The 21,668-nt window shown below is 43.2% G+C and overlaps 1 protein-coding gene across 1 annotated transcript in view; it reads left to right on the top strand.

Annotated features, from left to right (window-relative positions):
- Positions 1-21,668, top strand: part of STK4 (serine/threonine kinase 4) — an 85,558-nt gene that overhangs the window by 21,270 nt on the left and 42,620 nt on the right. Inside the window, exons 8-9 of the mRNA XM_045832922.1 lie at positions 2,837-2,965; positions 3,558-3,744. Of these exons, the coding sequence (XP_045688878.1) occupies positions 2,837-2,965; positions 3,558-3,744 (316 nt within the window). The remainder of the gene's footprint in view (positions 1-2,836; positions 2,966-3,557; positions 3,745-21,668) is intronic.

Raw genomic sequence — 21,668 nt, 5'->3', positions numbered from 1 at the left:
ATGACACAGACCCTGGGAGGGGTGGGATCATTTCCTTGTCATAGGTGAGACGTGGAAGCTTACACAGGTTAGCTCTTCTGTGGACACTCAGCAGGTAAACAGCGGCGCTGAGATTGGAACCTAGGTCTTTTTGATTCCAAGGCAGGAGTGCCATCAGATCTACCCAGTTCTGGCAAAGAACGGAGATGGGTGGTAGGTGGTGTTATAGCTCCGGCTGGAAGGAGGTGCTTTGGATTGGAGACACTAGGAGGGCTTTCCTGCAGGAGGTTGCCTGGACCTTGAAGGATGGGTGGCATTTGGCAGGCAGCGTGCTTAGTGGTTAGGAGCTTGGATTCTGGAGTTCAGACGGCCCAGGTTCGAATCTGGGCTCCCTATTTAGTAGCTTCATGACCTTAGGCAAGTAATATAATTTCTGTGTTATGTTAGTTCTTTTATTTATAAAATGGAGATAAAGTGTCTCACATGTTATGAATGTTAAGTGATGTATAACTTTGAATAATAATTTACATGTATTAAAGATAGTATGATATGGATTTGGCAAATACTCCCTGTTATTGGGCTAGGCCAATGGTTTTCAACCATATCGGACCCCATATATATGAGGTCTGTCCAGAAGGTATCCAACCATGTAATATGGAAAATAGAGACATTTATTGAAGAAGATACAAGCTACAGAAAACATTGTACATAGGATAGTGACACCTTGGTCCCCTTCAAAGTAGGCACCTTGGGACCAGTTCCCCTAATCTCACACAGTTCTCCCAGTCTCCATCAGCTGCCCTGTTATAGTTTTCTGAATCTCTTCAGCAGTCTGAAATCTCTTCCTTTCAAAGGTGGTCTTAGTTTTGGGAAAGGCCAGAAGTCAGAGGGCACCAAATCTGGGCTACAGGGGGCTGAGACACCTGGGTGATTTGGTGTTTCACAGAAAAACTGCATGAGACGTAGTACATGAATTGGGCACGTTGTCGTGATGCAGCTGCCAATCACCATTTGCCCATAGCTGTGGCCTTCTGAATCATACATATAGATTCCGCAGAGGAATGTTCAAGCTTAACGCAAAATTTGATGCAGATTTGTTGTTCTACTCGCTTAGTTATTCTCAATGCGATGGCCACACAGTACACGTGCTCACTCTACAGCGTCTGCCACCCCCACTGACTAGTACAGTGAAGTTGTCAGTGTTCACACATGCGCATCCCAGTCCACTCTCCTTGGTTGCCAGGTTACATTGAGGTCACACAAACCATTCCTGTGATGTTAACAATGGCTGGACTGTTTCCAGACAGACTTTGCCATATATATGCATGTATTTTTTAACACTCATTACTCTCCTGGACTGAAACTCATAGGTGATAAATCTATTAGTGTCCGTAATTTTAAAAGAATCAGTATAATGTCTGTGGTACAACAGAGACATGTAAAGATAATAATTTATAATGAAATAATATATTTGTCAATATAGAAATGCTTCAGCTTTACTCAACTTACAGACATAATGAAGTAGAGACCTGTACCTGTCATCATGAAGGAATTTAGATTTAAGAGCAGTAAAGAGGACAGAAACCATTCCATTCACGAAATGTGGGAATATGAAGGGCGGACACTTGCATAAAACTAATACTAAGTAATAGCAGCCCAGACTTTTTGTATATGATGAAGGAGGGAAATGATTTTATAGGTTTTCTAAGTAGAGGGAACAGGAAATACGATATTCTTGCAAACAACTGGGTCTTATTTCCAAGTGTAGTGGCAAAATTCTTTTCCTGCCTGCCTGGGGTGTTGATAAAGTCTCATGGAAAAGACATCTGCTGCATTGTGACCCTGCCCCCCCGGTGAGGTATGTTTGCAATCCATAGAGTATTTACAAAGAACCTGGAGACCACAGCCTTCAATAGGTCGTGGGGAACAGAGAATGGATTACAAAGAGAAACACTGGGGACAGTATCAGAATGAGTTTGGAAGGCTATAAGCAACCGCCCCCCAACCCCCGTGAAGAATTTCTATATGTAACTTTCACAGCATAGATTTCTTACATTGTGCTTCAAACAACTGTAAAGTGCTATCAATATTTAAAAACTTCATTTTTATAAATGAAACCCAGCAATATTCCTATGTTTCCAGTGTTTGCTGATTGAATATTTGAGCCTACATCTATTACAATGTTTGTGGTACTTCTGCAGTAACTTCACCTTTACATTGAATTCATTTTTACCTAAATACATAGTTGGAAACACTGTAGCACATTGAATAGAAAGAATAAGCAGGGTGAGTAAATTACTCAGTGATTTCTAAACTGAGTGAATAAATAAAAATGATTTATTCCCTTTAAGCCCCTACTCCAGACTCACCTCCCAGATTACGAGACCGTTTGCTTATCTCTTGGAAAAGTTTCCAGCATTATTTATCAGAAGGCGCGTGTGTTCTGAGACATTAAAAGATGTGCGGAATGTGCTCGAGCTTATTGTTGTGCCCGAGTGTGGCGTCCCTGCCTCTCTTCCCGTGCTGTTCGTGTTCTCCCAACATTGTCACTACAAGCTCCCAACACTGTACAACTTCCTCCCCGGGGTGGCTGCACCCTGTTGAGAATCTCTAGATTTGGCAGAGAAAGAGGGGGAGGCAGTGCCAGCCAGGCCAGACAAGGCGGGCAAAGCCAGAATGTGCATCTGCCCTCTTGTAAAGTGAGTGTGGTTTAGCCGTTGTCCAGAGACCAATGAGAAAGATGAAATTCATTGGCTGACTCGACAGCTATTATCAAGTAGCTACAGTGTGCCAGGCACTGTTTGGCACCGTCGCCCATACACTGTCCCAGCCAGCGTCGCCCCCTTTCTTGTTTCAGCACCCATTTGTGAAGAGCGCCAAAGGAGTGCCGATACTGCGGGACTTAATTAACGAGGCCATGGACGTGAAGCTGAAACGCCAGGAAGCCCAGCAGCGGGAGGCGGACCAGGACGATGAAGAGAACTCGGTGAGTGGCAGGCCTGGCCGTGGGCCTCAGGCGAGAACGTTTCTTATTTCACGGTTGCCAAGCCAGGCCGGACGCGTGGAGGTTGGATCAGCCGGGAGCTGGAGACTCCTCTTGCGTGACTGTCCCGTCCTCGCTTGCTCTTCCCATGACGCTTCCTGAGACACTTGCAATTTTTAGTTTTCATTCAATGTAATTTGTTATTTGGGAAAGAGAATGCTCAGGCCTGAGACTTGGTTTTTCCGTGTCCTTTTGGGGAGTCTAGGGTTCGTACTAAATATGTAGATTTGACACTGCCAGACTCCTTGACAACCCTGAGAGTCCAAGGGCGTGCGTCTCAGCTCCTTAGGTCTGTGTCGCAAAGCTCCATTGAGAAGGGGAGAGGGAGAAGGTCCTTTAGGGTGAGGTGTGCTGCTCTCACATGGGTGAATTTACGTTCTTTGGATGAATAAGAGTGCTCTCAGTTCTACCAAGTGGGCTTAGAACCTGAATAAATGTCAAATCCAGAAATACTTGCCCCAAGATGAGTAATAGCAGTTCAGAACACTCGCTTCTGATCAGATCAGCCCCAGTCTGAGATTTTGCCCTTTTACAGGAGGAGGACGAACTGGATTCTGGCACGATGGTCCGAGCAGCGGGTGACGAGATGGGCACTGTCCGCGTGGCCAGCACCATGGGCGATGGGGCTAATACCATGATTGAGCACGATGACACGCTGGCGTCACAGCTGGGCACCATGGTGATCAACGCCGAGGATGAGGAAGAGGAGGGGACGATGAAAAGTAAGGCTCTGATGAAGTGTACTCACTTCTCAGGCGGACTGTGCACGTTCCAGAGAAGACAGGTTCACGCGGTCCACGCAGGCTGGCTCTCCGGGCCCTTTTCTGCTGCTGCTGCTGCAGGCAAAGCAGCCAGAACGCTGGAGGGAGCGGGGGAGGCTGCGGCTTTGGGGAGGGGAAGGCTGACACGTGGAGTCAGAGGCAGGAAGCATCAGCAATTAGAAGGGACTTGCTTTTGAACCTGAATGGCCATTCTCTCATTGCATGATGTCATTTTTGCCTCCTTTTCCTGGATCGGTGCAGGCAAGCACATGCATTGTTTTGATGCATAATTCTGAGCTGTTGACTCTGCATATCTTTAGCCTGTTTTCGTAATGTTCTGTGTGTCTCCCCCAGGTTTACCAATACTTAGTCTATTCAGAATGATTGCACAGATGTAAAAGTCCCATCAAATTCCTTCCAGGTTGAGCCCATCTCCACTTCTCATCCTGCTGATCCTTTTATGCCTATGGCTAAGGCCTAACTAACACCTGTGTGCAGCTCTCGTTGGGGTGCGCCCTCTCCTGCCTGTTTCAGTTGTTTCCCTTCTTCCCTTCGCTCTGCATTGCAGACCAAGTCACAGAGAAAAGGAATTTGAGAGTACGGAGTGATGATAATTGAGTTGTATAAGTAAAGCCTAAATTTTACACAGGTTTAAACATTTAAATCTCTTACGATCTTTTCATCATTATCTTTTTCCCTTCCTTTTTTTTTTTGTTTTAAACATTGTATGTGTTTATTTTTAGAGAGAGGGGGAGAGAAAGAGAGAAACATCAATGTGTGGTTGCTTCTCTCACACCCCCTACAAGGTGACCCGGCCCACAACCCTGGCATGTGCCCTGACTGGGAATTGAGCCGGCGACCCTTTGGTTCTCAGGCCATCACTCAATCCACTGAGCCATACCAGTCAGGGCTTTTTTCTTCCTTTTCTAAAATTTACAGTTTCTTCCTCTAAACCAGGGATTGGCGAACTATGATCCACATCCCAAACCTGGCCTGCCACCTGGTTGAGACAATAAAGTTTTACTGGAACATGGCCACGTCCATTCATTTACATATTGTCTATGACTACTTTTGTGCTACAAAGCAGAGTTGAGTATTTGTGACTGAGGCCACGTGGCTTCCAAAGCCAGAAATTTTTGCTGTCTGGTCCTTTACAGACAGAAAAAGTTCTCGAACCCCTGCCCTAGACGCTTTGCTTTGCCAATGATAATTCATTTAAGAAGTTTTTCTTCCGTGCGGATTGTATCCCAGGTACTTCGGTAGCTGCTGAGAGTACTGCAGGGAGTGAAGACACAGTTCTTGCCCTGGAGGAACTCCCTGTCTAGCGTGAGGGACAGACCATTAGTTATATTCCCATGTATGAAATGAGTTCTGAAATAGAGGTAATGCGGGCTGTTGTCGAAGCAGAGTGGGAGAATGTTTAAGTTAGACTGAGGGTCACTGGAAAACCCCTGAAGGAAAAAGGCAGGCAGGCTGGTGAGTGGGTGGTGGGTTGGAGATGTTCCGGCAGGGGAAACCGGCAGGGGAAACCGTGTTTCCACACATTCCTGGGGGTACGAGAACGGCCGGCGAGTTCAGGGGAACCGCTGCTGGTCTGCTGGGGCTGGGACAGGCAGAGCGCGCTGGTTCTCACCTTTCGGGTGTTCGTATTTGTGATCAGCCCTTTGTTTCTGAAGGGGAAAGGTTTTACTCTTGTTTTGTTGGGGGCCAAGGCTCCTCATTGGTGGTTGGCCCCTGATCTTCCGATCCCATCCGATCAGAATCACAAAGATGGGGAAGAGTAGTAGTAATATAGTTGATGGAGATGTGCATTGTGTAACCTTTCTGGAATGCAGTATTGATCAGGAGTTTAAAGAGTTCAGACCTTTGACCCAGTAAATTCCACTTCTAGGAATCTGGTCCAAGAAAATAATTGAAGATATAAGCAAATTATATTCAAGAATTTTTTTCAAACATGTTACTTAAAATTATAAAAAACAAACAAAACCCCCCCCCCCGGGGTATGTTAAATATTTAGTGGAGATGTTTGGTCAAATAAATTATGATACGACCATAGGATGGAATACTACACTATGTAAAAATCCTGTTTGGTGAAAAATACTTAGGATACATTGTTGAGCGATAAAAGGAGTCGTCAAAATTTACAAAAGGAAAAAAGTAAATTAACATATATTAATATATATATATAGCAAAAAGACTTTTCTGGCTGGTGTGGTTCAGTGAATTGAGTACCAGCCTGCAAACCAGAGGGTCCCAGGTTTGATTCCCAGCCAGGGCACATGCCTAGGTTGCAGGCCAGGTCCCCAGTAGGGGGCACATAAGGGGCAACCACACATTGATGTTTTCTCCCTCTCTTTCTCCCTCCCTTCCCCTTGCTCTAAAAAAATAAAAAAATAAAAATAAGCCCTGACTGGCGTAGCTCAGTGGATTGAGCGCGGGCTGGGAACCAAAGTGTCCCAGGTTCGATTCCCAGCCAGGGTACATTCCTGGGTTGCAGGCCATAACCCCCAGCAACCGCACATTGATCTCTCTCTCTCTCTCTCTTTCTCTCTCCCACTCCCTCCCTTCCCTCCCTAAAAATAAATAAATAAAATATTAAAAAAAAAACTGTAACTTGAAAACCATAGTTATAAAAAAAATAAAATAAAAAAAATAAAAATTAAAAAACGACAACAAAAGAGCGAGAGAGAAATAAACCAAATATTAGAAGTAGCTATTATGATTGACAGGATTATAGATATTTAAATTTATTTTCTAGCATTTATTGGCAAACAAAAATCCCACCAAAAACACTGCTGGTGTCATAGTGCATCCTGTAAATTAGCACTTCAAACTATGCATTGCCTTTAGAATCCTTTTTTTCTTTCCTTCTCTCACTGCTTTTTGTGGCCTTCAAACTGGATATTTACGAAGCAGCATTTGTCACTCCCTGCTAGTCCCTTGACGTTAGCATTGCATTGTGCTCTTCGGCACGTTCCACCCCCTAACTCGGGACTGGAGCTCCCTAGGTAAACTGTGTCTGGGGCTGCATAACTTACCAAGTGAATGCTTTGAACTCAATTATTTTCTTTTTTTTTTTTTTTAAGTAGTTCATGTGATTTGTTAGGAAGGTTTGTTTGGCAGTAATTCTTTTTTTTTTTTTAAGTCGCCCATGTGATTTACTGGGAAGGTTTGTTTTTCCACAATAAGCTGCTGACCTCTGGTCTTTTGCTTCTGAGTGCCATATCTTTGTTTGAATTAATTATGCAGATGATTATAATCACCGTGCAATATATTGAGGCTGATGCGTAAATGTGTGCATCCACGTGTAATGGAAAATCTGCCTTTTTTTAATTTAAAGAATTAATTCTTTAAAATTACATTTGCTCCAAATGTAATTACATTTGCTCCAAATGTAATTTTCATATTTCAAGTGCTAATTAATTCAGTGGGTTGTTTGTTCAGCGTCTGAGCTTGGATCGTTTTAGCATACCTAATGAGAAACATGCATCTTTTATTATAGTCATGATGAAAAAACATTTAAAGACCTCAGCAGTCACTGCTGAGTGATATTAAATATACTCAGTTCACAAACAGTCTGCCACAGGTCTTACAATGCAGCTTTTAAGTCGCAAGTTTGATAGATTTACCACTTATTTTGAGATCTCCACCCCTTCGTGTTTTCAGGGTTATTTCAACTTTTCATTACAGAAAACTAAAGCACAGAATCATATCATGACTCCATGGACCTATCTCCCAGTCTCAAAAATGATGAACTCACTGCCCATCATATTTCAGTCCCCCCTCCCCCCGCAAGGAAAGAAACAAGCTGAAATAGCTTAGAGCAAACCTCAGGCACCATATCATTTCTTCAGAATTGATTTTAAACATTTAAAGGAGACTGTTAGACTAAGTCTGACTCAGATGCTGTCTGTGTTGCATTGGATAATTCACTTTCCTTGTAGGGCCTCTGTGCCCTAATCAGTAACATTAAGGAATTATTATTATTTAAAGAAAATGTTATTGACTTTATTGGGGGTGACATTGGTTGATAAAATTATATAGGTTTCAAGTGTACATTCTAGAATCCATCATGTGTATACTGTATTGTGTGTTCACCACCCAAAATCAGGTCTCCTTCCATCACCGTTTATCCCCCTTTACCCTCTCCTCCCTCCCCCCACCCCCTTTCCCTCTGGCAGTCACCACACTGGTATCTGTGTCTATGAGGTTTTTTGTTTTTGTTTTTGCTTAACCCCTTCACCTTTTTCACCCCGCCCCTACCCCCGCCCCTCTGACAGCTGTCAGTCTGTTTTTGTATCTGTGAGTCTGTTCCTACTTTGTATGTTTATTTTGTTCATCAGATTCCACATATCAGTGAAATCGTACAGTATTTGTCTTTCTCTGACTGGCTTATTTCACTTAGCATGATGCCCTCTGGGCCCATGCATGTTGTCACCAAAGGTGGGATTTCCTTTCTTGTATAGCCGAGCAGTGTTCCCCTGTGCAATGTGCTACAGCTGTGTTATCCGCTTGCCTGCTGACGGGCACGCGGGCTGCTTCCAGGTCGCTGCTATAGTGAATGATGCCGCAGTGAACACAGAGGTGCATGTATTCTTTCCAATCAGTGTTTCAGGTTTCTTCGAATATATTCCCAGAAGTGGAATGGCTGGGTCATGAAGTTAAAGAATTATTAAAGAATTTTCCTCGTCCCTTATAGCTGTAATAGTCCACATGTTTTATAAAAACCATATAACTCACAACTAATACTATCCATGAAATTCTTCAAATACTTCTGGAAATTTTCCCAGGGAATGCTAAAAAGAAGGAACATTTTATATGTAGATGGTCCCTGCAGAGTTATTCATAATAGTGGAAAATCAGAAACAACCAAAATGCCCAGCAATGGAGAAATGATTAGAAGACACTGTTAAGTGTGCTAAATGTAAAAAAGGACTATACAGCAACATGAGAAATGCATACGCGTCTAAGTGGAAAATAGTCAGAAAACAGAGTATCTGGACAGCTTACTGCAGTATAGGAGCTATGCAGGCATAAAGTCAAGAATAGGAGTTCTTCGTTGGAGTAAGGGTGAACTCCTTTCTTTTTTTTAACAGTGCATTAATAGTGGTATGATACCATTGACATAATTTTCAATACAACAAATGACATAATTTTCAATACAACAAATGAGGATAGAGACAAATGAAATATCTAACTTTTCTCAGACAAATGAATTTTTTTAAAGATTTCATTTATTTATTTTTAGAGAGAGGGGAAAGGAGGGAGAAGAGAGAGAAACATCAATATATGGTTGCCTCTCACATGCCCCCCACTGGGGACCTGGCCCGCAGCCCAGGCACATGCCCTGACTGGGTATCGAACCAGTGACCCTTTAGTTTGCAGGTTGGCGCTCAGTCCACTGAGCCATACCAGCCAGGGTGACAAATAAATTTTTTTAAAAATCTGTAAAATATAGTCAGTTGTCAGCGTGTATCAAAAAATTCAGAGAAGTTCCCAAACAGAAATTATTAATGCAAGAATCTTTTTGTTTTCATGTTAAAGTTTTTTTTTAATTGTAAACTAAAATTACATTCTATGAAACTAATGCAAATGGCTTTAGTGGTATGTATGTCTTTTCTTAAGTTAAATAAAGGATAACAGTTATAATTTTAATTTTCAAGGATTAAACATTTCCCAGAAGTTCAAAGAAGGCACTGGTTGAAAGCTATTTATTTTCACCAATTTTAACTGATCAAAACTTCAGTTCTCTACAGGGTGGGGGGAAAATAGGTTTACAATTGTGAGTATGTGAAATACAGAATTTATTCTTGTGTTATTATATATGAATTATCATATTACTTTTCATACAAACAACTGTAAACCTACTTTTGCTGCAACCTGCATTATACTGCCCCTCAGCAGAGCCCCCGTATTAAGTTGTTGAGGGACGGGGCCAGGGCTCGTGTTCGTGTTGCGGGTCCCACGTGGGCGAGCCTCGGCCCACCTGACATAGCTCTCCTTGCCGGTTATTCGAATAACTGGCCGCCGTACCTGTTTCCCGGGGATTTCCAGAAGCACAGAGCAGATGATTTTCACAGGGGGCCCGCCTCTGTTGACAGGGCAGCGATGTTGTTGCATGAGGGAGCATGTTTCTGTTGTGGATACCTGCGTCTACAGTAGAGTCAGATTGCAGTTGGAGGGAGATTCGAGTGGGCTGAGATACGATTGCTTTATATGACACCTCCAGAGCACCTGTAAGAACCATGGAGTTAAACCATGGCCCACACTGCTTTGAAAACACATGTCTGGATAAAATATCAGTTTGGAGATGTTGAAAGGCTTCTGCTATTTGTTTATGTAAGTGGGTTTTTTTTATAAGAGCTATAGAAGAACTTTATTCAACCCCCAAGAACAGAAGGACTTGTTCCCAAAGTGACACGAGAGGTTCTGTCAGTGTTAGGATAGTTGTATTTCCCCTGGCCAGCAGAGGGAGCTCTGTCATAGGTTATGAGTTAACATTGTGTTCCCATTTGTGTTCACAAATCTCCCTTTTATGGTAGGATTTATTCAAGATTAAGACCATTATTTATTTTTAAATCTATTTTAAGTAAGCACAGCAACACTAGGGCAATGTCTTTATTTTATTTAGGCAGGAGTTTTGATACCTCACACTTGGCCAAGTTCAAATAAAACCGAAGTCAGCCAAAACCTGTGGAATAGTTTCAACTTTCCCTCCCTCTTCCCAGATTTCTCAGAATTCTTAACCAGAATTGATATGCTCTTTCTGCATCGTGGTACTGTGCATCTAGTTTTGAAACTGTCATCAGCTAAAATGACCCTAACCACGTAATTGAATAAATTTAAAAAATGAAACTTCAGATTCTTGTGCAGAACTGACTTGGGGAAAGTTATTTTACATATCAAAATAAATATTATTAACAACAGCTGATAGCTTTTGTGGCCTGGCCTCTTTGGTTTCCGTCTGATTCTCCACGTTGGCCTACACAAGAGTCTAGTGTTTTCTTTGGAAATAGCTTCCCCCACCCCTTTTTAAAATTGACTTGTGGAAGTTCTTTATTTTTGCCATTATATGCATTGTAAATATTTCCTCTCAGCTTGTGACTTGTACTTTTAATTTTGCACGGTCTTTTCTTAGAAAGTAACTTCCATTTTCACGAAGTCACATTTATCTGAATCTTTTTTACAGTTTGCTTTCTGCGCCTCCTGTAAGAAATTCTTTGCTGCCCAGGTGTCTGAAAAATGGTCTCATAGATGTTTTCTATTAAGTTGTAAAGTTTTACTTTTCACATTAAGACTTTATTGAACATGTCAGAAATATGTTTTTGTTGACAGTGTGAGCCATAGTTAGCTACCTTTATTTTCTCCACCCGAAAGACTCCTCTCCTCCCACGCAGGTGACTGGTTCTGTTGTCTCTGCAGACCCCCTCTGACTGTCAGTCTAAAACAAATCTCCTTTCCCACAGTTTACTGCTTGAAATTTAGGTCATGATTCTTCCCTGTAATTTTTAGCAACAGTGTATCGAATTTCACAAAATAGCACGGGGATTTTGACTGAGTTGCACTGAGTACATAGATTAATTAGGTAGATCTGCCATCTGTATGATGGTAGTCCTTTCTGCTCTTGAACGTGGTTTATCTTTTCATCTGTTTGGCTTATTTCTTGTGTCCTTGGATAACTTGGTGATTTTATCCACAAAAACGTTTCAGATCTTTGTTAAATTGATTTATTTTGGATTGTTTTATTCAGGGTTTTCTGGAGTTGTTTTTTTTTATGAAGACAATCTTATTGTTTGTGAATTATAATCTGAGATTTTTCTTTTGATCTTTATACTTACATATTTTTCAGTGTTACCAAGACCTCCCACTATGGTTTTAAATAGTAGAGGTGGTGGTGGGCATTCCTCACCTGAAAGAAAATTCTCCTAGTGTTTTTACCAGTAAGCCTGACTTTGCAGCAGGATTTGGTATAGATACTCGCCCATAATCAGATAAAGAAGCTCTTATTTTTAGTGTAAGAGATTTCATTTTTTAACCAAAGTTGGTGTTAAATTTTATTGTTTTTTGAGTCAAACCCTTAAGTGTTTAATTTCCCTTCTTAATGCATTCAGTTCATGTTGTAATTTTTCCTCGAAGTTCTGTTTTAGCTGCGCCCCGTAAGTTTTGTATATGGTGCATTATAAATCTTTTTCCCAACTTATGGGGCTTTGTGCTCTTTTACATATTTATATTTCTTTTTTAACCCATGAATTATTCAGCAGTGCTTTTTAAAAACCACTTACTTTCACATTTCAGTGTCAGAGAATCGTGGTTAGAGAATGTGGTCTGTGTGGCATCTTCTCCCTGGTGTTTTCTTGGGACACTCGTGTCACGGCACGGCAGTAATACCGTTTCTGGCCCTGACATTCCACGTTACCAATGCCCACCATGTGACGATGAACAGGCGGGTTTTATGAGTTAGCTAGCCAGTTGGATGGAGGGACATTTTTAGAAATATGTCTCAATTTGGGATAGTGTGCAAACTGAAAGAGTTTCACTTGAGAGTTTCCTAATAAAATGATACCTTGAGGTTGTTGGTTTTTACTAACTGATTCAGGTATTATTTCTTTGATTAATATTGATACAAATATGTGCTTCAGAAAATCAAGCATATTTAGAAATGTGTTAATTAGTGTTTCTATATGTCATTGAGAGTATTGGGCATGGAATACTATTAGTGCTGTGAAAATAAGGAAACTTTATAGGTATTGTCACCAGTGCATTTTATATTAAATATATATGGGTTTTGTTGGAGTGTCTTAATATGCAGAAGAATGGTTTTAAAAGAATGTCTCCTGTGTTTTATTGATCATTATCAAATAGGACATTGATATTTAGGAGCTAAAACAACAGCTTCTAGTTCTGTACCACAAATATAGAAGGAGTCCAAGCTTAAAGCATATCTTTTGCTAAAAGAGCATATGCTTTAATAATACTGTATGTATGAAGTGTATTTGAAAGCCAAAAAAAAGGTTTTTGCAGAGGCAGCGATAACAGAAAGGTCTCGGAGCACCTGAGAGAGCCCGATGCGTGTGGGTTCCCAGGTTGGCAGTTACAGGCCGTGGCCTCAAGGAGGAGGTGACAGGCGCCCCAGGACGGTGTGGCTTAAGATAACGTGCGCCCCACCCACTAAAGATCGGACACGTGGTTCTCCCTCCCTGGGCTCGTTGGCTGTGTGATGCCATGGCCTTGTCCTGACCGCATTCCCAAGAGAGAGATGCCCCAGCAGCCAGTCCCCCTCCTGACTCCGGGCCTGCGGGGCCGAGGGGTGACGGAACCGACAGGTGGTTTCCATGGACCCACAGCCTTTCCGTGAACTAAGGGGAGTGAGTAGATGGTTTCCTTTAAAACTTGCACTGCGTTCGTACGTTTCTAGTGTTTACTCCAGAGCCATTGCTACATGAATCTTTTTGAAGCAGCGTCTGAAAGCGTCGTGGCATCATTGGGTTACAGCAGCTCAGAAGCGTGCCTTAGGTGGGGCACTGGAGGGTGTCACTGGGTACAAAGGCCTGCAGCGGTGGTTCCCCAGACAGGTGGTTCCCCAGGTCCCGTGGAGACGCCTGTTGTCGGCTGTGAGTTTCCTCGTGTGGAAAACCAAAGTTCAGGCTCTAGTTGGAGCGCTTTCATTTCACCACCGTCCATCAGATACTAGTGTCGGAGCTGCGGGAGATGGAAATTCTTGACTCCCGGCCTAGCGTCTTTCCGCCGGCAGCCGTGTGAAGGGGGCCGTTGTAACACTGCCGCCCTTGTGTGCTGTCTGCCCGTTCCCTCGGCCTCGGACGACAGCGCTTGCGAGGACAGGGAGCAGAATGTACAGGACTGCAGGTATTTTAACACTGCTCTTACCACAATAGGCCTACTGTCTGGGGTCTGATCCCCGAGACGTTTAAAGCTGTCATCAGACAATATTAAGTGGTCGTCTATCCCTGCCACTCACAGTCAGCAGCATATGAGAGTCCCAGATAGTGTAGGTATGCCTACCGAAGCTAAAACTTAAAACTCCAGCTTTGTTAGAATCCCATCTCTGGGTGAGAGCAAGAGAAGGAAAAAGAAGGAAAGAAGAGTAATTTGTGGAGTCAGTAATTTGGGTTGCAACTTGGCTCAGAGTCTTTGAGACTGAGTCAGACGGGGCCAGTTCCTTCCTTTCTCTGAGTCCCCAGTTTTCTACTCTGGAAAAAAGGGGCATGAAAGACCCTCCTTTGTAGGGCTGTGAGGATGATACGAAATAGTCCATGGAAGATACTTAGCAGTGGCGTTTTCAGTGGACCTAACATCTCCTTGAACCAGGGCTGCTTTTCAGCAACCTGACTCCTTTTCTCTGGCTAGTTAGCTGGTAGCTTTTACTCTGGGGATCAGGGGCGTTCTGTGAAGGCCAGCTCTGTGTCTGAGCACCGGCATGGGAGTGGTCCATGTAAAGGCAGGTCAGTTGTCGGCTTCAGTGATGTTTTTAAAACGTGCTGAGGAGAGAGAGGGAAAGCGAGATATTGTGTGTGTGTATGTGTGTGTGTGTGTGTGTGTGTGTTTCACATTCCTCGTCAGTGAGATGATAGATGTTCTGAGGATCTGTTAAACAGCTCAGAATACAAGATGGTGGATTTTAAAGAAGGCTAGACTGTGGATCCACAGGAGCCTGCCTTTGTAGTTCCAAACTCTTATCTCAATGCCGCGGAATGTACGACCGCCCGGAATTTTTCCCATTCCTGAGAGATAGTCGCTGTGACTCACCGGATGCATGTCAAAAGCGCCCTCCTGGGTGAGACTGACGGTGGAAGAGCAGGCCTCTTGGTTCTCAGACTTTTCTCACAGTTGCACGAAGAATCCAAGGCCACCGTGCCAGAGTGGAGACTGGGTCCTAATTTGTGCCCAGTTTTTCTAATGGTGTCCAGATGTTGGACCCACTTTTATCTTTGGAAACCATTAACATTCTTGATTCTTTTGGGATGAGCCAAAAAGCGCAGACTCTTGGTGCCTGAAAATTCATTCAGAGCACCCTGCCAGACCACATGTCAGGGCACGCAAGTTCCAGATCTCAGTGTGACTTGGGGGAAAGGCCCCAGACCTGCGTTTGGGGGGCGATGATGTGCTCCGTCATAGGTCCGTTGGCAAAGGCGAGCCAAGAGAGGGCAGTATGTGATAGTAACAGAGAGCAAAGGAAGGTGAGTCCCAAAAGATACACTCTGGTTCTTATGCCTAAGAGGCAGATCAATCTGCTTCAGTCAGTTAGGGAAACGTATTTCTCTGTTGCTCCCAGGGGTGTCCAAGCCCCCGCCCAAGGGCCATGTGTGGCCAGGATGGCTGTGCATGCGGCCCAGCACAAAATCGTGCATTTACTTAAAACCTTTCTTTGCTCATCAGTTTTCGTTAGTGTTTGTGTCTTTAATGTGTGGCCTGAAACAATTCTTCTTCTTCCAGTGTGGCCCAGAGACCCCAAAAGGTGGGACCCCCCCCTGCACGCTGTTTTGACCTGCTTACTCTTCTTGTTCTGCTAGAAATGGAGATGCATTTTGATAAACTTAAATGTATCTATAAAAGAAAGTAGCTGGTCCTCTTAGGTGTTCTAAAAAAAATATCACTCGACACAGTATTTGTTAATAATAATAATGTCATACAAACCAAGAAGTATTTATTAGGCAATCACTGTGTGTCATTACTGTGTGACTAACTGTCCAAAAATGAAGTGGGACTTTCACTGCTGACTAAGAGTTTGTAGGTTAAAAGGGAAAAATGACAGTTGTTATGCCCACTGTCTAATATTTGTGGAGTGTCGACTGTGCTGTACCTGTTCTTTCTGATTTGTTGCGTGGAGGGAGCACCGCCTGGGTGCTTCAGATAGTGGTGTTCACTGACGCTGTACCTTAGTTAAGGCCGACGGACCTCCGCATACGAAGGTAATGTTCTCCCGGCCAAATGCTGGGTTAGTCATATGGAAAAGTGTTAAAGGATTTGTACAAAAGGAAGCAAATACGTGGATATACAGAAAGGCCAGGGGAGGAGTCACTCAGGTGGATACCATGTCAGAAATGTAGAAAAAAACATTGACTATTCTGTTTGACTGAAGTGGATGTTGACCAGATACTGGAGAACTCTGAATGCCGAAGGAAGGAGTCTGCGCCTCCTTCTGCTGGTAATGGTGTAGTGTGAAGACAGTTTATCAGAAAAGTGATACAACAAAGAGTTTCTTTTTGGAAGAGTCGGTTGGATGATTTGGAATCTGAAAGGACCAGAAAAGGTGAGACCAGTGAGGGAATTGTTGAAGTAGCAAAGGCATGGATTATTCACTTGCATAAGCCTTTCGTATCTTCTTAGGCGTGCTGCCTCTCTCCCTCCAGCTGGCGACCCTGTGACACTGGGATTTGCATCTCTTTGCGTACGTGATGGTTCACCAGCCTTCGAGAGCCCGGGTACCGCTGCCCGGAAGCCAAGCCAGTTTACAGAGAGGCACTTACCCAGACTGGTTAACTAGTTATTTCAGTCGGGCTCCAGGGGGTTTTGTGACTTACGATTCCAGTAATTCTTCGTGGTTTCGAAGAACATTCAAAGGAGCAGTATGGCTGCACACTGAAGCTCGAAGAATAACTTGTGTAACTAAGTGAGTTAATACGTGCAGGCTCCCAGTAACAACACCAAAACCCAAACCCACACGCACATCATAAATGTTGTCTGGAAAAACAAAAGAAAAGCAACTGTATGACAAAGCATACTATCCCAAGGAAGAAAAAAGGTTTTGCGGGATTACTCAAGGTTTTCTCTGGCAGATATTCTCGTGTGCAACTGAGAAGGAAATGCAGGCTGTGGTCAGTGTTATAGTTTAAACAGAATTCATTACTAGTGAGGTAGAAGAGAGTTACTTTTGGAGAAATTCAGGGGAGAGTGGGTTGACCATTGCAGTCCACTTAGTGACGGTCTTAAAAATGAATGTTTGAAGGGGAAGGGTGTCGAGTTTAATGTCTAAGAGATGGTCGTTCCAAAGGGAAAGATAGGTTTCAGACTTCGGCCCAGCCCCTTCCCAGTTATGGTGGCCTTGGCGTTATGTTACAGCCCGGGTGAATCCAGAAATAAAAGAACTAGAAGAGAAATAAGGTCCTGCTATTTTTTAAGTCAGTTATTGATACATGTTTGCATACCATATAATTCACTCATCTTAAGTGTGCAATTCCGTGATTTAACACTCCGGAAGTTGTTACTGAGAACTGTTTTTATAAAACTGCCATTGCTTCTAACTTAGAATTTTGTCTAAAATGAAGAGACTATACTTCCACTAATTTCCCCCACTGTGCCAACAGGAAGTCTTAAGCAAGCATGTGTTCATCGTCACAAGGTTGCTGAGGTGTTGTCTAGAATGTTCTGTGAAATCTGTGCATATAAGGAGATGCACAGTGTTAGGAGGGTTTTAAATGGTCACTCAGTGAATTGTATCCAGGATGGCTGCACCCAATTTCAATATCATGGTATGGGTAAATATAAAATAAACCAAAACCACAGTATATCTTATACTTTTGTAAACAGTGTTTTGTAGGTAACTTTTCAATTTTCCCAAAAGGCAGATCTACTGCAATATTTTGATTTTACCCATGTTAATTTTGAGTTGGCAGAAGTAACCTAACCAACTACCATTATGTTTGGTACTAAGGGATATACATTTCAATCAACTTATTGAAATGCAAAAAAAAAAACCCCACCAAAAATAAAAAATAAATACAAGTCAGTGGTTTTTTAGTGTATTTATAGAGTTATACAACCATCACCATAATCCAGTTTTTAAAAATTTATTATTTTAAAATTGCAACATAATCCACACATCATAAAACTCACCATTTTAAGTTACAATTCTGTGGATTTCAGTGTATTAACAAGGTCGTGCCACCCTGACCACTGCCGAATTCCAGGCATTCTCATCACACACACACACCCGCCCAAAGACACCACAGCCCTGGTGGCAGTTGCTTCTGACTCCCCGCTGCCCTCGCCTCCAGCAGCCAGTAATCGGCTTTCTGTGCCTTCAGGCTGGCCTGTTCTGGACGTTTTATGTAAACGGGGCCATGCAAAGTGTGGCCTTTGTGTCTGGCTTCTTTCATCAGTTTAAGGTTTTCAAGGTTTATCCATTTTGTAGCATATATCAGCACATTGTTCCTTTTCGTGGCTGAATAATATTCCATTGTGTGGATATAGCCTATTTTGTTTGCAATCTAGTTTTAGGACATGTTGATCACTCCCAGAAGAAACTTCACATCCTTTAGCAGTCACTCGCCATCCCGCTTCCTCACCCCAACCCCGTAGCCCCAGGCAACCACTAACCAGTCTCTACAGATTTGCTTATTCTGCACATTTCATAGAAATAGTCATAGAATCCTGTTGGTGGTCTTTCGTGACTGGCTTCTTTCATTTGACATGATGTTTTTGAGGTTCACCCACATTGTACCTTGAATCGGTATTTCATTCCATTTTATTGCTGAATGATACTCCACTGAGTGTGTACACCACGTTTTATTTATTTATTCACCCGTTGATGGACACCTGGGTCCTTCTGCTTTTACCTAGCATTTTTTCAAAGGGAAGCAAATATGAGCTACAGTTGCACTTATGAATCCACCCCATTGTCCGTGGGCCTAGACAGATGGTCCATTTCGCCGGCCAGATGCTGCTTACAAAGAGAAATGGGCCAGTCCCGGCACGGGAATTCATGCCTTTCCTCCATCAGATAAAAGAATCAGAGCAAGACGCGGCTGTTTTCAGAGTTTGACTTTTCTGCTCTCCCTATGGCTTCAGGTTTCTGGCATTATCATTCAACCGAACGTCTTCATTTCTTGAGATACACCTGAAAAGAGGCCCCAGCGCACATGGGGACAAAAAGCCCGTCGGCCGCCGGAGCCCTGGGGAGCAGGTTGCCTTTAATCAGCTTGGAATGGTTCCCTTCGCTCTGGGCGCCGACAGGCTGCCGTCTCCGGAGTGCTGAAAGGACACTGCGGAGATAAGGTTACTGGGAAGATTCCGTTCCCCTGCTCTTTCTGCGCTCAAGTTAGTGGCAGCTCTGACATGTGAGGAATTTTCATTCTGTTTTTAGAGCATCTGCAACATGAGATGCAGCGAACCACACTTGAGGCCTGATGGTGAGGGTTTGCGTTCCCTCCTTGATGGTAACCGGCCCTGAAATCTTCAGCAAATTTCTCACCTAGAAGGTGGAAATAATAATAAAGGCCCCAAAAGACTCGAGCATTACATGAAATAGTCCCTTGTCTGGCACTTGGTAGGTGCCTAACAAGGGCACATGTTCTTCCCTCGTGCTTATGTACACGGTGGCCGTGACATTGGGATGCGAACTTCATGTGAAAGTACCTAGTAAAAAGTACCTAGGAAAAGTACCTAGGTATTTAGTACCTAGTAAAAAGCTGGAAACTTAGAAGGTATCCATTACCTATAAGTTGAATTTGAACTTCGGTTCCCAAAGAATGGAACTCTTCTTGTAGATAGAGCGGTGTGTGTGAATGAGGGAAAGATAGATACTATGACTTAGTTTTCGCTGCATCACCTCAAAACTTAGAGGTGAGCTGGTGCATTGCAGGTGGCGCTGGCCGACTTGTGAAGGCCTCAGCTAAGGCATCTGCTGACTACGGCTACTCTCCACGTGGCGCTTCAGCATCTGGCAGGCTCACCCAGGCTTGTTTGCATGGTAGCAGGACCCAGGAGCACTTTTCACGTAGTTGCTGTTGTCTCAATGGCCAAAGCAAGTCACCTTGACCGAGCCTAGAATCGTCGTTGTGGGAGGGCCCTACAAAGGGCAAAGACACCAAGAAGAAATGATTGTGTCCATTTTACAAACAACATACCGTAATACTAATTATGACAGTGATACAGATTTGTCTACTGAGAATTATTATCAGTCTGTAAGAATCAGACTGAGAGCAGGTAGCATAATTTGATCAGTGTTTTTAAAGATACGTTGGTCACAGCAGGAGTAATCTCTCCTCCATATAAACGTAACCTGTCGGCGAAGCACTCAACTGAAAAAGACAAAGAATAGTTGGCGATCGAACTCTAAAAATATTAGAAGTCTTTAACCGAGTTGGGAAGGGCTAATGTCATTAAATAAGAGAAGTCACGTGAAGGGAACAAATGTCCTCATTTCCTCATGTAAACAGTGGGAGAAGTGAGACAAATGATTATACTTCGGCTTCACAGACATCCCTTTGCTTTTTATGCTTTTTAGAATTAGCCCACAGAAAAGGTACTTTTAGTGTTTCATCCCTGTTTTAAAGACTGAATTTCTCAAATCCACCAGTGTGACATCTGAAAGGAATTAATGAAGCACCATAGAAGTGTATAGCACTAATTATACAATTTGCATGGTTAGATATGGTGCTTACTTTAAAAAAATGCCTATAGTCTTTGTAATAGTTCCATAGGGGAACTTGTTTTAAGCTGCCTGTCATTTCTCTCCAGAAGTTGTCATGTGTGTTGATGAACTCGTACCGGTCATTGTCCTGTGCACGTGTGATGACGGATGGGTGGACAGACATGAGATGACGGCAGTGAAGAGGGGAGGCTGGTGGCTGATGCACGCGACTCACCCTCAGACATTAAGTGCGCGATTTCCAAGGAAGGAGACATTCCATCTGTGTGTGCTTTCTAAGAAAGAGGATATTCTCTCTTGCTGCCATTCCACAGTTGTCAAGTGGTGACCCTTCTAAAGAAGAGCTTTTCCCTTCTCTCCTCAACCTCCTTCACTTTCAAATGACTCCGCTGAGCTCTGGGATTCTCTTTATTCAGTGTCCTGTTTTCGGTGCTCCGTGTCCCCAAATCTCCCAGTGGAGTCCCTCAAGGTGGTTCCTCTGTCCTGTTGATATGTCCCCATCAGGTTTTGAGTATTTGCTTGCCTTTTTTTTTTTTGACTCAAAAAGATGCGCAGGCGCACTGTCGTGCCCTAGACCTGGAATTAGTTCTTTCCCTGAGGACGCCTTCGTTCCTTTGAGCGGGGGATGGTATGTAGAGACCCAGATCTGAGCCTTCGGTGCGCTCCTTGGTGGCCGGGTGTCGTGCCTTTAAAGCCTGTAATGAAAACAGCTCAGAATATATTTTTTAAATACATTCTGTACATTATAGTACATGTTAATCCTTGCCGTTCAAATATAACACCAGAGGGTTCTTCTGCACCTTCCCCTGTCCCGTGTTTTGGTACCGAGATATCGCCAGACCTCCTCCGCAGGGCTTGCACTGTTTCGCACTCCAGCAGCGCAGGAAAGTGCGTGTCCCCACACCCGTGCCGGCAAACAGAGGGCTGTCGGGCTTTTGAGGTTTTGCCGATCTGCAGTGTAAACTGTTGGACCTCTTAAGTAGTTTTGTTTCTTTGATTACCTGTGAACCTAGGCATTTTTTTTTTTTTTCAGGTTTAAGGGCTGATTGGATGTCTGTGTACATTCTGTCTTTTCACGTCTTCAGCCCTTTTTCTTTTCCTTCGGTCTTCTCTGCCTTGATTTTCAGAATTCTTTGTGTACTTTAGGAGCTTATCTCCCTCATATATAAAGAACTCCTAAATTTTTTTTAAAAGGAAATTCTTTAAAAAATGACGGTATTCGTGGTGAGTGTTTTCTTCCAGTTCACTGTTTGTCTTGGCTGATCGGGCGTGTGTGCTTATTAATCTTCAAAAATGTGTGTTTTCTTCACACAAAAGGCTTTCATCCATCCATTTTTTATTGCATCTGGGGTTTTGCCATAGCTTGAAAGCCTCTTCCACACCCAGGTTTTAAATTGTATTCACACATGCTTTTCTCCAGTACTTATGGTTTCCATTTTCACAATTAGAGCTCCGCTCCTCTTGGAGTTTTCCTAGTTTAAGGTATGAGGCGTGGCTC

This window comes from Phyllostomus hastatus, unplaced genomic scaffold (assembly GCF_019186645.2).
Source record: "Phyllostomus hastatus isolate PE091 unplaced genomic scaffold, TTU_PhHast_1.1 phas_contig_17, whole genome shotgun sequence".
NCBI classification, from domain to species: domain Eukaryota; kingdom Metazoa; phylum Chordata; class Mammalia; order Chiroptera; family Phyllostomidae; genus Phyllostomus; species Phyllostomus hastatus.
Note: the sequence above shows the minus strand (reverse complement) of the source record. Positions and strands in the feature narration are given on the sequence as shown.